The sequence below is a fragment of the Polistes dominula genome, unplaced genomic scaffold (genome assembly GCF_049000335.1).
Source record: "Polistes dominula isolate Pdom_NZ unplaced genomic scaffold, Pdom_raw_medaka contig_75, whole genome shotgun sequence".
NCBI classification, from domain to species: domain Eukaryota; kingdom Metazoa; phylum Arthropoda; class Insecta; order Hymenoptera; family Vespidae; genus Polistes; species Polistes dominula.
The window spans coordinates 1863449-1874118 of NW_028301003.1; the positions used below are offsets into that span (position 1 = coordinate 1863449).

General features: G+C 25.7%; 4 protein-coding genes across 4 annotated transcripts; 2 read left to right on the forward strand and 2 right to left on the reverse strand.

The window, feature by feature from the left end:
• Positions 1-272: 272 nt before the first annotated feature.
• Positions 273-4362, forward strand: LOC107067234 (uncharacterized). The gene is given in 6 exon segments (XM_089173788.1): positions 273-537; positions 978-1108; positions 1196-1445; positions 1553-1668; positions 1750-3809; positions 3811-4362. Coding segments are annotated over 4 exon segments (2694 nt in total). The 5' UTR covers positions 273-537; positions 978-1108; positions 1196-1299; the 3' UTR covers positions 4183-4362.
• On the reverse strand, positions 4181-5092 carry LOC107067310 (uncharacterized). Its single transcript, XM_015322699.2, has 3 exons — positions 4936-5092; positions 4677-4795; positions 4181-4584 (listed from the first exon to the last, which is right to left on the reverse strand). The coding sequence occupies exons 1-3, from the start codon at positions 4964-4966 to the stop codon at positions 4360-4362; spliced, it is 375 nt and encodes a 124-aa protein (XP_015178185.2). The 5' UTR covers positions 4967-5092; the 3' UTR covers positions 4181-4359.
• A 147-nt stretch (positions 5093-5239) lies between these two features.
• LOC107067309 (adipocyte plasma membrane-associated protein Hemomucin) lies at positions 5240-9649 on the forward strand. The gene is made up of 4 exons (XM_015322698.2): positions 5240-5770; positions 5867-6072; positions 6196-6478; positions 6575-9649. The coding sequence occupies exons 1-4, from the start codon at positions 5661-5663 to the stop codon at positions 8034-8036; spliced, it is 2061 nt and encodes a 686-aa protein (XP_015178184.2). The 5' UTR covers positions 5240-5660; the 3' UTR covers positions 8037-9649.
• LOC107067349 (mitochondrial inner membrane subdomain organizer) lies at positions 8458-10523 on the reverse strand. Its single transcript, XM_015322777.2, has 5 exons — positions 10382-10523; positions 10249-10308; positions 9962-10160; positions 9779-9888; positions 8458-9700 (listed from the first exon to the last, which is right to left on the reverse strand). Exons 1-5 carry the CDS (start codon positions 10454-10456, stop codon positions 9440-9442), a joined length of 705 nt encoding a protein of 234 aa, XP_015178263.2. The 5' UTR covers positions 10457-10523; the 3' UTR covers positions 8458-9439.
• Between the last annotated feature and the right edge of the window lie 147 nt (positions 10524-10670).

The window sequence follows — 10670 nt, forward strand, 5'->3', positions numbered from 1 at the left end:
TGATTAATTGCATATATCACTATTTTTGATTGTCATTTGTTTGAAATTCGTCCGAACGATTTCATTGGTCCATTTAATCGTTATGGCTACTTTACATTAAATTACCAATAGCAAATCAGCGAACGCCGTTATTCAAATTAGTCATGTAAGATTATATTTTATTTATTAAAAATATATAAAAATTATATTCTAAATTTTGTTATATAATAACATTTTCATTTGTAATATTGAAACATATATTTTATAATATTAAATTAAATAGAGATAATTATTGTCAGTACTAACCTTGTTTTTGTACATTCAAGATGGGCGACTCGATTACTTCACAGTAACATTTTTCAATAGATTTTAATAATGTTCTGTGTGATACATTTAATCGTTTTAAGGTTTTTAAGTAATTGTAAACATAAATAATATTGTAAAATAAGTTATTTTAACAAAATTTAAATAACAGTACGTTGAGTTATTAATAATATGTAATTGAAGTGTTGACATAATTTGTTATAGAAAAATCAATTTGATGAACTGTCAAATTTTGTAAGATATATATATATTCCATGCTTTAAACAAAATATTAAAAGTTATCTTTAATGTCATTGAAATATTCAGAAAGCATTGATACATCAAAGCTTTCATTTAGAAATGTAGATGGAAAGAAATTAGGATTAAGCGAAGGCTGTACAAGCCCTAACTTTAAATCCTACGGTGTTATAAAATTTATATTATACAATGACGAGCCAGTAAATGTTGTTATTTCCAGCATTTTACTTGTTTGTATAACGTTATTATCGTGGATAACATTTGATAGTATTATACCTTTTCTTATATCAATTCTATCTTTAATATTGTATGTTAAAAATTACCTTACTTCAACAAACAAGGGTTTGTTTAATTCTATCATTTATAATACGTGTACTAACCTCTTCAATGTATAAATATATAATGCACAATGAAATATTTCATTTGATTTGATTTAGATATATTATTGGTAGTACCATCAATTGGTATACACATAACTATAGAGAAAAGATTCTCTAGTTTTAACTTGTACACGTTCTTACCTTGGGATACTATTGAAGATTTATTTATCAACGAAGTCATTATAAGAGTAAGTTATAATAATAATAAATAATTGATAAAACATCTATCTATACTCAAAAATATTATATACTATATGTGTACTTATTATTTACAGCAAAGAGTTTTATATTATTTAACATTCATAGTAAAGGAATCAGTCAATGGTAGAAATCAGATAAAATTGGTTCCTTTATTTGAAAATCTATTGCCAGAGAGAAAATGCTTGGAGTACATATACGTAAAATTAAAGAATTTGATTTGCTCGGGCAACACGAGGAATCTAAACTAACTGTACCTGGATCTTATTGGCTATGTCATAGAAATAAAATTTATAAATTTACTTTTATGTATCATCGTACGATGAGGTAAATAAATTGCATGTAAATGAATAACATTGATTCTATTTTATTAACATTTATATTTTGTTTGTTTGTTTGTTTTTTTTTTGTTTTTTTCTCTCTCTTCATTTTAGAGATATTAAGGAATTCATTTATGGAAAAGAATTAATGAAAGTTATTAGAAGAATTATTAAAAATCAACCATCACTAGGACAACAATTTGTTACCAAAAATATTCTCGTTATTTACAGTATCCTTTTGATAAATACTTCGTAAATTAATAAGAAATAGCAAATATTATTTACGTGTTTCTTTAACAATTATTTTATAGATCATACATCGTGGACTCGTCAAGATAAAATGTTTGCAACTCTTAAATTTAAGAATCGTGATGGAGCTTCTATAGTTTCACCAGCAATTGTATTAACCATTAAAATTATCGATGATGAAATTTACGAATCGAGAAAACTCAATGGAAATAAAATACAATATATAGATAGCGAAAGTAAAACGGAAAGAATAAATTCAAATGGTTATAAATTAAAAGTCAATGCTACGGATACGAATAAACATATAAATCATTCAAATATAAATGATGATAGAAATGATTTAGCTTTGTCGAACATAAATAATGAAAATACTACGAATGATAAGACAAAAATACAAAATACAATCAAATGTAACGATAGTAAATTATCTAATAATATTTCGACTAGCGAATGTGTTATTAACATTGAAAACAAAGATGTAAATAAAACAAATAATTGTTCGATAACAAATAAGACAAAAACAAGAGATAAGAATGAATTTAATGATAATACTATAACACAAGAAAGTAGTATAATTAATTCAAACGATGAAGGTATTATAGATTCCGCTAACTTACCATATCAATATTTAATAGAAAAAGAAATAGAAAGTGCAAAGAAGAAAATAATTAAATGTCCATCATCGAATACAATAGATGAAGAATCAACCATAGATTCTACAACCAAGTCTGAAGATAAATATATTCAAAATATAACTAAAGTAAAAACGGAAAATTTCAAGAATTGTACAAAAAATCAAGTTCCTGAAATGGCACAAAATAATGAAGAACAATGTACAAAAGAAGAACTTTCAATTGATTCAACAAAATTATTCAACACTTACAAGAATCCAATTAAAGATCAGAATAATAAATTTAAAAAATGTAAAGAATCTGAAAAAAAGATGGACGATAATGTAATCAAATCTTCTAACATTACTGATTTAATAATGAAAGGTCGTATGCTTATGATTCAACAGGATCAAGATAGTGTATCGGTTGTAGAACGAAAAACAAAATTGGATACAGATGAAGTATTAGAAAATTCGGAAAAATTTGAAACTAAAGATGGAGAAAAGTGTTTGGTAAATTCTAGTTTATTGAAATTAAAAAATTTAGTAAAGATGATTAAAATGCCTAAAGAAGAGACTATTAAAAATAATGATGATAGTAAAAGTACAGTACACAATACAAATAATAATAATAATAATAATAATAATAATAATAATAATAATAATAATGTATCATTGGATAATAATGAATGTATGGACACAAAGATTAATACAATGCATCCGTCCATGTTTATGTTTAATTTACAAGATATTCCTACATCGAGCAAATCATGTTTACAGTACGATGATGAACACAAATCAAATATGAACAATATTAAAATGAAAGAAAATAATGTTTCTTTTAAAATACAATCCTCTAATAACGAATCTGACAATGATTTTAATGAAACATTGAATTCTACTGGAAGACTCGATGACACAAATCATTCTATAGTTGAAGAATCAACTCTCGATGATTCGGAGAATGCTATTAATAATAGAATTGTTAATAATAGTAATTCTGAAAGTATAGAAAGTACTAGTTCAAACAGTACTTCTAATTTTCCAAAAATCATTTCTGATCAAATTATAACGATAGATCAAATACCAGTTGGCTTACAAAAAATAGTCCAAGACAAATTATCAAAACGTAATAATAATGAATTTATAAATATTAGCAAGTCTAATTTGAAGGATACATCGTTAGATAATACAATTGCAATGTCATCCAATGAATCGACAAATTTAGAAGTTAATACATTTAAGACTGATTCGTTGAATGTAGACAAAAATTCAACGTCACCGACTGATAATATTCAAACAACGGATAATGTTGATACGTCAACCGTATGTTCGAATATTGCAGTAGTGAAAGAAACAGAAATGCCAAACAGAAAAAGAAAAAGATCTGACAATCATGATACTGACAACGTTAAGAAACAATGTTTTGAAACAATGACAAATGATGAAACGTTACCATTAATTAAATATAAAACATATTCATCGATTAAGAAAAATGGTAAACGTAAAAGGGAAAGAAAAAGATTGTAAATATGATACACAGATGTCTACTGGTTTAGTTAAGATAAAAGATTCTCGCGTGCCTAATAACAAATTGCAAGATATTACGGAAGAATTTTATCAGGATTTAATGCAACATAAAAACAACGAGCATAGTAATAATTGTAATGAGCAATTTTTGTCTTCTACAAAAAGATCTTATTTAGAAACTAATAATGTAGTTACAAATAACGATACACGGATTAAAATGTTGAAGTTTATAGAAGATATTACAAGAGGTGTTAAAGTTGTTGTCAAACGTATCAACGTAAAAAATATTTCCAGTATTATAGGCAATAGTTCCTCGTTAGCCTATTTAAATAAAATGAAATGTAGTCAACATTAAAAAAACAATAGTTTTTAATAGCAGTATGTTCAATAAATGTATTAGAGAGTGTTTTTTCTTATATAACATTAAGATTAAATGATACTCAATACAAATGTATATCCTGTGTTACAATAGTTTTTTTTTGTTTTTCTATTTAAACACTGTTATAATGAAATATGAATTATATGATAAAAATTATGAATTTAATAGTTTATTTATATCACAATATTTTTCCCTTTTCAATTGTTCAACGACCATCTTTAAATTGTCAAATTTACATTTCATCCTTTTTATCACTACACCTTTACATTTAAATGGATAATTTTGTTTATTTGATTCCTTATATAAAATGACGTTTTGTTCTTCCGTCAAAGGTTCTATGTCGTTAAATTTTTTAATATTTTGGACAACTTTTGCAGTCTGTAATACGTATCATATTAAATTAATTATTTAATAATATTTTATGAACATATAATATTTGTATTAAGAAAAAAACAACAAGTAATTATAACCTGTATTTCATTGGTTAACCTAATACACTTTTCTAATTCTTCAGCACATAACATTGGATAACGTTCTCGTGCATCGCAAACTTCAAAAATTGCATCTTCACATTGTTCTTCTAAATCATCTGAAATTATTTCGTATAAAAATACTTCACAATATATTTAAAAAAAAAAAAGAGATTATGTACTGGATGCATTTATTCATTATTATAATTATTAATTCATTAGAATCTTATTAGTACACTAATTTATTCAAATAACATACGAATTATTAAGTCACTCTGTTCAATCGCCATTTTTCTATTAATATCTATCGATGCAATGTTGCCAACTTTCAAAACAACAAAAATAATATTACTACGTGATACATTTCACAATTATAATTAAAATACAATTAATATGCATAATATCGAAACTGTGACATAACGTTAATAAATATTTATATTAATTAATTGAGTAACAATAATTGCCGAATAATGATTTTTTAATGAACATAATTGCTTAATCGTATCGCGGCTTATTTAAACGTTCCAACGTGTATCATAAATGACATAACAGTTTTACATTTATTTGTTTAAACATATTGACACAAGTCTCTTATTATAACAGGTGTGCGTATCGTCAAACGGAAATCAATTTAATTGATACTTCCGTCAATGTGGCAGTTTTAAAAATATCTTTTTTATGAATAGTAGATTTTTATGAGTTGGTAAATGTCCTATCGCCATTAGTCTACAGTATGCCGTTATTCTGAACGATTAAAGAAACAGTTACATAAATTACTCCTTTTTTTTTCAATTCTTATTTCATTGGCTTAAGAAGCAGAATTTAACAACGCATGCTGGATCATAAAACGTTTTTTTAAAAGAGAAAAAAAGTATATCGTGGCGATAATTGTAACATTATATAATTTGTTCTTTACTCTAGTTGTTGTCTTTTTCATTTTTTTTTTTTCATTTTTTTTTTGCTTTTAATTTTCATTTCTCTATAATGGGGTACCTTAAAAAAACGGGTACTGTTTTCATTTATGTCGCACTTTTCTTAGCTATTATTACGTTTTTACCTGGACTTCCACCAGATGTTACATTTTCTGAATACAGGTAATAATATCATTCATTTTTAATATCTATATTTTGTTCTTTTTTTTTATATATATATATATATATATCTATTTGTGTATAATGTGTATTATATAGCATAAAACCATCAACTAAACTAAGTGGAAAATTAGATATTAATAATCGTTTAAATGGAGCTGAATTATTGCACGTTGATAAGTTAAAAGGTCCCGAAGCCTTTGATTCATATAATGGAGAATTATATACCGGTTTGGAAGGTGGCTACGTTGTTAAAATTAATGAAAATAAAATGGAAACTTTTGTAGAATTTGGTGGAAAGTGTGGTAAGTTGATCAAGTTTTTCATTACCTTTACCAATAAATTGTATTTAAATATTATTTTATTTGTATGCATAATTATATATATATATATATCAAAATCTAATAAAATGTATTAAAACGTTTTAGATGAAATCTTAAAGTATCACGAGTGTGGTAAAATATTGGGCTTAAAGTTTGATAAAAAAGGCAATTTATACGTTGTCGATACTTATAAGGGTATTTTTAAGGTTGATCCTAAAGGATATTACCAAAAAATTGTAGACATATCTAAACCAATAAATAATAAAGTTCCACAAATACCTAATAATTTAGATATAGCAGAAAATGGTGATATATATTGGACAGATTCTAGCACAGATTTTCCATTGTACGATGCAATCTACACAACATTAGTTAATCCATCCGGAAGGTATAATTTTTGTTGTTTTTAATAATATTTTATAATATATATATATCAATATATGTATATGTGTGTATATTCTTACATTGTTATTATTAATTACAGACTTATTCGATATAATGCAGCTACGAAGACCAATGAAGTACTAATGGAAAATCTGGCATTTGCGAATGGAGTTAAATTGAGTAAAGATGAAAGTTTTTTATTGGTAGTAGAATCGTTATCTTCGCGTATAAATAAATATTATTTGAAAGGACCTAAAGCAGGACAACATGAAATATTACACGAAGGTCTTCCTGGTATATTAGATAATATACATGAAGATAATAATGGTGGCTTCTTCGTTAGTATATATAGTTATATAGATGAGGAAAATCCTAATTTAGCACACACATTAATGCCGCACCCGAATATAAGAAAAATGATAGTAAGACTCTTAACGATTATAGAATATCCATTTAAATGGATACAAAATGCTTATCCAAACTTTTTCGCTGAAAGAATAGTTCATGCGATTGGTTCTTTAGAAACATTTAGTTTCTTGTTTCCACCTAAGTCGATAGTATTGAATTTTGATGCGACAGGAAAACTTGTTGATGCTGCATATGCGACAGATGAAAGGATCAAAATGATAAGTTCTGCTTTTGTTCACAATGGTTATCTATGGCTTGGATCACCACATAGCAAATATGTAGCTCGAGTACCATTGAAACAAGCCTTTCCACATTTAGCACAAATGGAAAAAGTAGTACATCGTTCAAGTCAACAAGATACAAAGGAAATTCCAAAAGCACATAGTACTACAATTAAACCACCAAAACCTGTAGAAACTCCTACTGTTAAAACAACAGCTAAACCTGTAACCAAAACTGCTGAAAATATGGAAACTGGAAAAAGTCCTCAAGCCTCTACTCAACAGCAAAAAGCAACTACTTTGAAACCAAGTACAACGGCACCACCACCAACTACTACCACTGTCAAACCAAGTACGACAGCTGTACCAACTACCACTGTCAAACCAACTACACAGACAGCAGCACCAACAACTACTGTCAAACCAACTACTACAACGACAGCTGCACCAACAACTACTGTTAAACCAAGTACGACAGCAGTACCAACTACAACTGTCAAACCAAGTACACAAACAGCAGCACCAACTACTACTACTACTACTACTGTCAAACCAAGTACTGCATCTCAAACAACTTCAACTCCAAAAGTAACCACAACTAAACCTGTTGTAAAACAAAATGTTGAAACTGGTGCAAAACCTAACAATCAAGAAATTAAATCTGAAACAGTGAAGCCAGTTGCAACGAAACCAAATATTCAAGTAGACTCCACGAAACAAAATGTACAAGTTAACAAAGTAGTTTCTGACGTTAAGTCTGAAGCTGTAAAAGAAACAAAACCAGAAGTAAACAAACAAACAGTTCAAAATACTCAAACTGAAGCTCAAAAGCAACAAGTTCAAACACCAGAACTTCGTAATAATGAATCTCCTAAAACAATAAATAATAATAATAATAATAATAATAATATTAATAATAACATTCCAAAATAGATAAGATATTGATACTGATATTAATATTAAGATTAAGATTATATTATTTAAACAGTTAAATTGGGCAGGGTTGTTATTTGATATTTTTGTTTCAAGTTGATTTAATTATAAACAAATTTTGATATTTTAAAATAATACGTACTCAATTCCCTTAAATAACATTCCATAAAATATTGTTAATATATTAATTTTTTTAATTATATATATATATATATATATATGATTCCATATTAGTATAATAAACGAAAAAGACAAAAGATGATCTTAGACTGTGATTTATATTTAAACAAAAGAAAAATAAGCACGCGAAAGTGTTTTGTTTTATAAACTTTTCTCTGTAATACATAAAAATCATATATACATATGTATAAGCATAACTGCTGCGCAACAAGCAAGATTACATTAGTCAAAAGCAAAACTATTTATAGAAAAAAAAAAAAATGATATGCAATATTGAACGAAATAGTTAGAAAGAGAAAAAAAATAACTAAACATTGTACAGGAATATTTACCATAGCATTAACAATTTTAATGTGAATTACATCCGTCGTACCTGTTATGTGTTCCAAAAAAAGATAAATGTTGATTTATATTTTCTAATTTTCTACTGACTGTATAATGTTGGTTGGTTAGTCAAGAAAATATAGTTTTAAATATTTATAAAGATTTCTTCAGAAATATTAACATATAAATTTCATTGTTTATTTACCGTATGAATTGTTTTATATTTATCAAATGTGAATGTATGTTTTATATTTTTAAATGATATTAATATTTTACATTTTATTTTTATTGTAAAAAAAATATGCAAGGAAATTGAATGCGTATTTAACAAACAAACAAAAATGTAAAATGATAAACAGTAGAAGTAATTTAATATATATATGTATAAATATATATGTGATATTTTAATAACCATTTTGGAATCGCAAGCAGTGCGATTGTGTTTATTGTGCCAAATTATTAAAACGCGATGCGTAATTGATGATACGTAGTTTCAAGAGAAACTACGAAACTAAAGACCCCGTTGAGATTTAAAATAGTTAATATATATATATATATATATACATGTCTCATTTTTAAATCATATATTAAATATTACTATTATGCATAAAACGAATACGATATTTTTCTATTCATTTTAATAATGTTAAAATAATAATTATATCGTTTAATGATATATTTTGCAAGAAAATTATTATTCCATGTTTATATTAGATGATAATGTTTTTTCAAATAATTATTATAAAACATTTATCTTTTCATGATAATAGATACTAATTTTTTTTTATTGTATAATAATATTTATAAACGATTGATTTACATGAAGTTACTTCGGAACTACTATTACATTGTAATTAAGCGTATAAAAATTTAAAGTACTGTATGGATTAATCTCTGATTCAAATGTTAAGTTGTTTTATTATAAACATTGGCAATAAAGATTTTAATTTATCACTGAAATATATTTTAATCTTCCATATGAGCGTTGGATCTTTAACAAAATGCCAATGTCCATTTCTATTGAATTTTGCATATTTGTCTGCTCGAATTAAAGACTTATGATATAATAATGTACATTCATTCTTTAATAAATTATCTTCTTGATTAGATATCGTAGCAAAACCTAACTTAACTAATTCTTCTGCAATATTTGTACGTTCCTAAAAATAATTCATATTAATTATATAACTAATAAGTATAAAGAAATGTAATTGTAGTATAAATATTTTTTATAATACCTGATCTTTTTCCGAAAATGTGACGATACAATTTAAATAATTCTTATTTTTATCTAATGGAAGAAATTGAACATTTTTTCCACTAATCAAACATTGTAACCAACTAATGCCTGTAATATAATAGATTTTATAGTATACAACGTAGACATATTATAAACATATATTATATATTACAACGCTTACCATGATTAGTCGTATTAATTCCTGCTAATTTAATAGGTAAGTATTTCTCTCTGCCAAGTCGTGGAAATGGTAGCAAAGGTATGTGATCTACCAGAAGTAAAGTACCGTGTGCTGGATCTATACGTTTTACACGCCCTTCTAATTCTGTTGTTTTCAGAAAACGGTTTGGTACATCGGATGGTTTTTTAAATTTAGCAAACTAGTTGATAATAAAAGAATAAATATTAAATATATGTATATAATTAGCAATGATATTAAACCACATAAAAACACTATTTTATACGTACTGGCTTTATTTTGTATAACGCAAATAATAAACCAACTCCGGTGATGCCATAACTAACAAACTACAGAAAAATGTCAATGTCAATAAAACATATATTATAATAATTTTCATCATATAATATTAAATTACTTTACCTCAACGGCTCGATTATTTTGTTCCATAAAATTAGTTAACTTTTGGAAGACAGTAGGCACTTTTTCTTTATCCATAATTTCGAATTATTTATTATTTCTATTTTTAAATATTAAGTAACCTTTCCCAAATTTTAAGGTTAAGTACACTATGTATATATATCGGTTTCATAACATTTATCATTTCTCATTTGTGATATAAATATCAAAGTAATATAAAATAACAATTGATTACAAATTTATTAATCTCAAAGTCTAATTATTACACTATTAAAAAAATAATATTCTGATA

Excerpts from the sequence above, each read along its gene's own strand:
- LOC107067309 (XM_015322698.2), top strand. The coding sequence starts at position 5,661 with ATGGGGTACCTTAAAAAAACGGGTACTGTTTTCATTTATGTCGCACTT. Across the intron at positions 5,771-5,866 it reads GTTACATTTTCTGAATACAG|CATAAAACCATCAACTAAAC; the intron begins GTAATAATATCA and ends TGTATTATATAG. Across the intron at positions 6,073-6,195 it reads AGAATTTGGTGGAAAGTGTG|ATGAAATCTTAAAGTATCAC; the intron begins GTAAGTTGATCA and ends AAAACGTTTTAG.
- LOC107067310 (XM_015322699.2), bottom strand. The coding sequence starts at position 4,966 with ATGGCGATTGAACAGAGTGACTTAATAATTC. Across the intron at positions 4,796-4,935 it reads ACAGAGTGACTTAATAATTC|ATGATTTAGAAGAACAATGT; the intron begins GTATGTTATTTG and ends AAATAATTTCAG. Across the intron at positions 4,585-4,676 it reads GGTTAACCAATGAAATACAG|ACTGCAAAAGTTGTCCAAAA; the intron begins GTTATAATTACT and ends TACGTATTACAG.
- LOC107067349 (XM_015322777.2), bottom strand. The coding sequence starts at position 10,456 with ATGGATAAAGAAAAAGTGCCTACTGTCTTCCAAAAGTTAACTAATTTT. Across the intron at positions 10,161-10,248 it reads CGTTATACAAAATAAAGCCA|TTTGCTAAATTTAAAAAACC; the intron begins GTACGTATAAAA and ends ATTATCAACTAG. Across the intron at positions 9,889-9,961 it reads AATTAATACGACTAATCATG|GCATTAGTTGGTTACAATGT; the intron begins GTAAGCGTTGTA and ends ATTATATTACAG.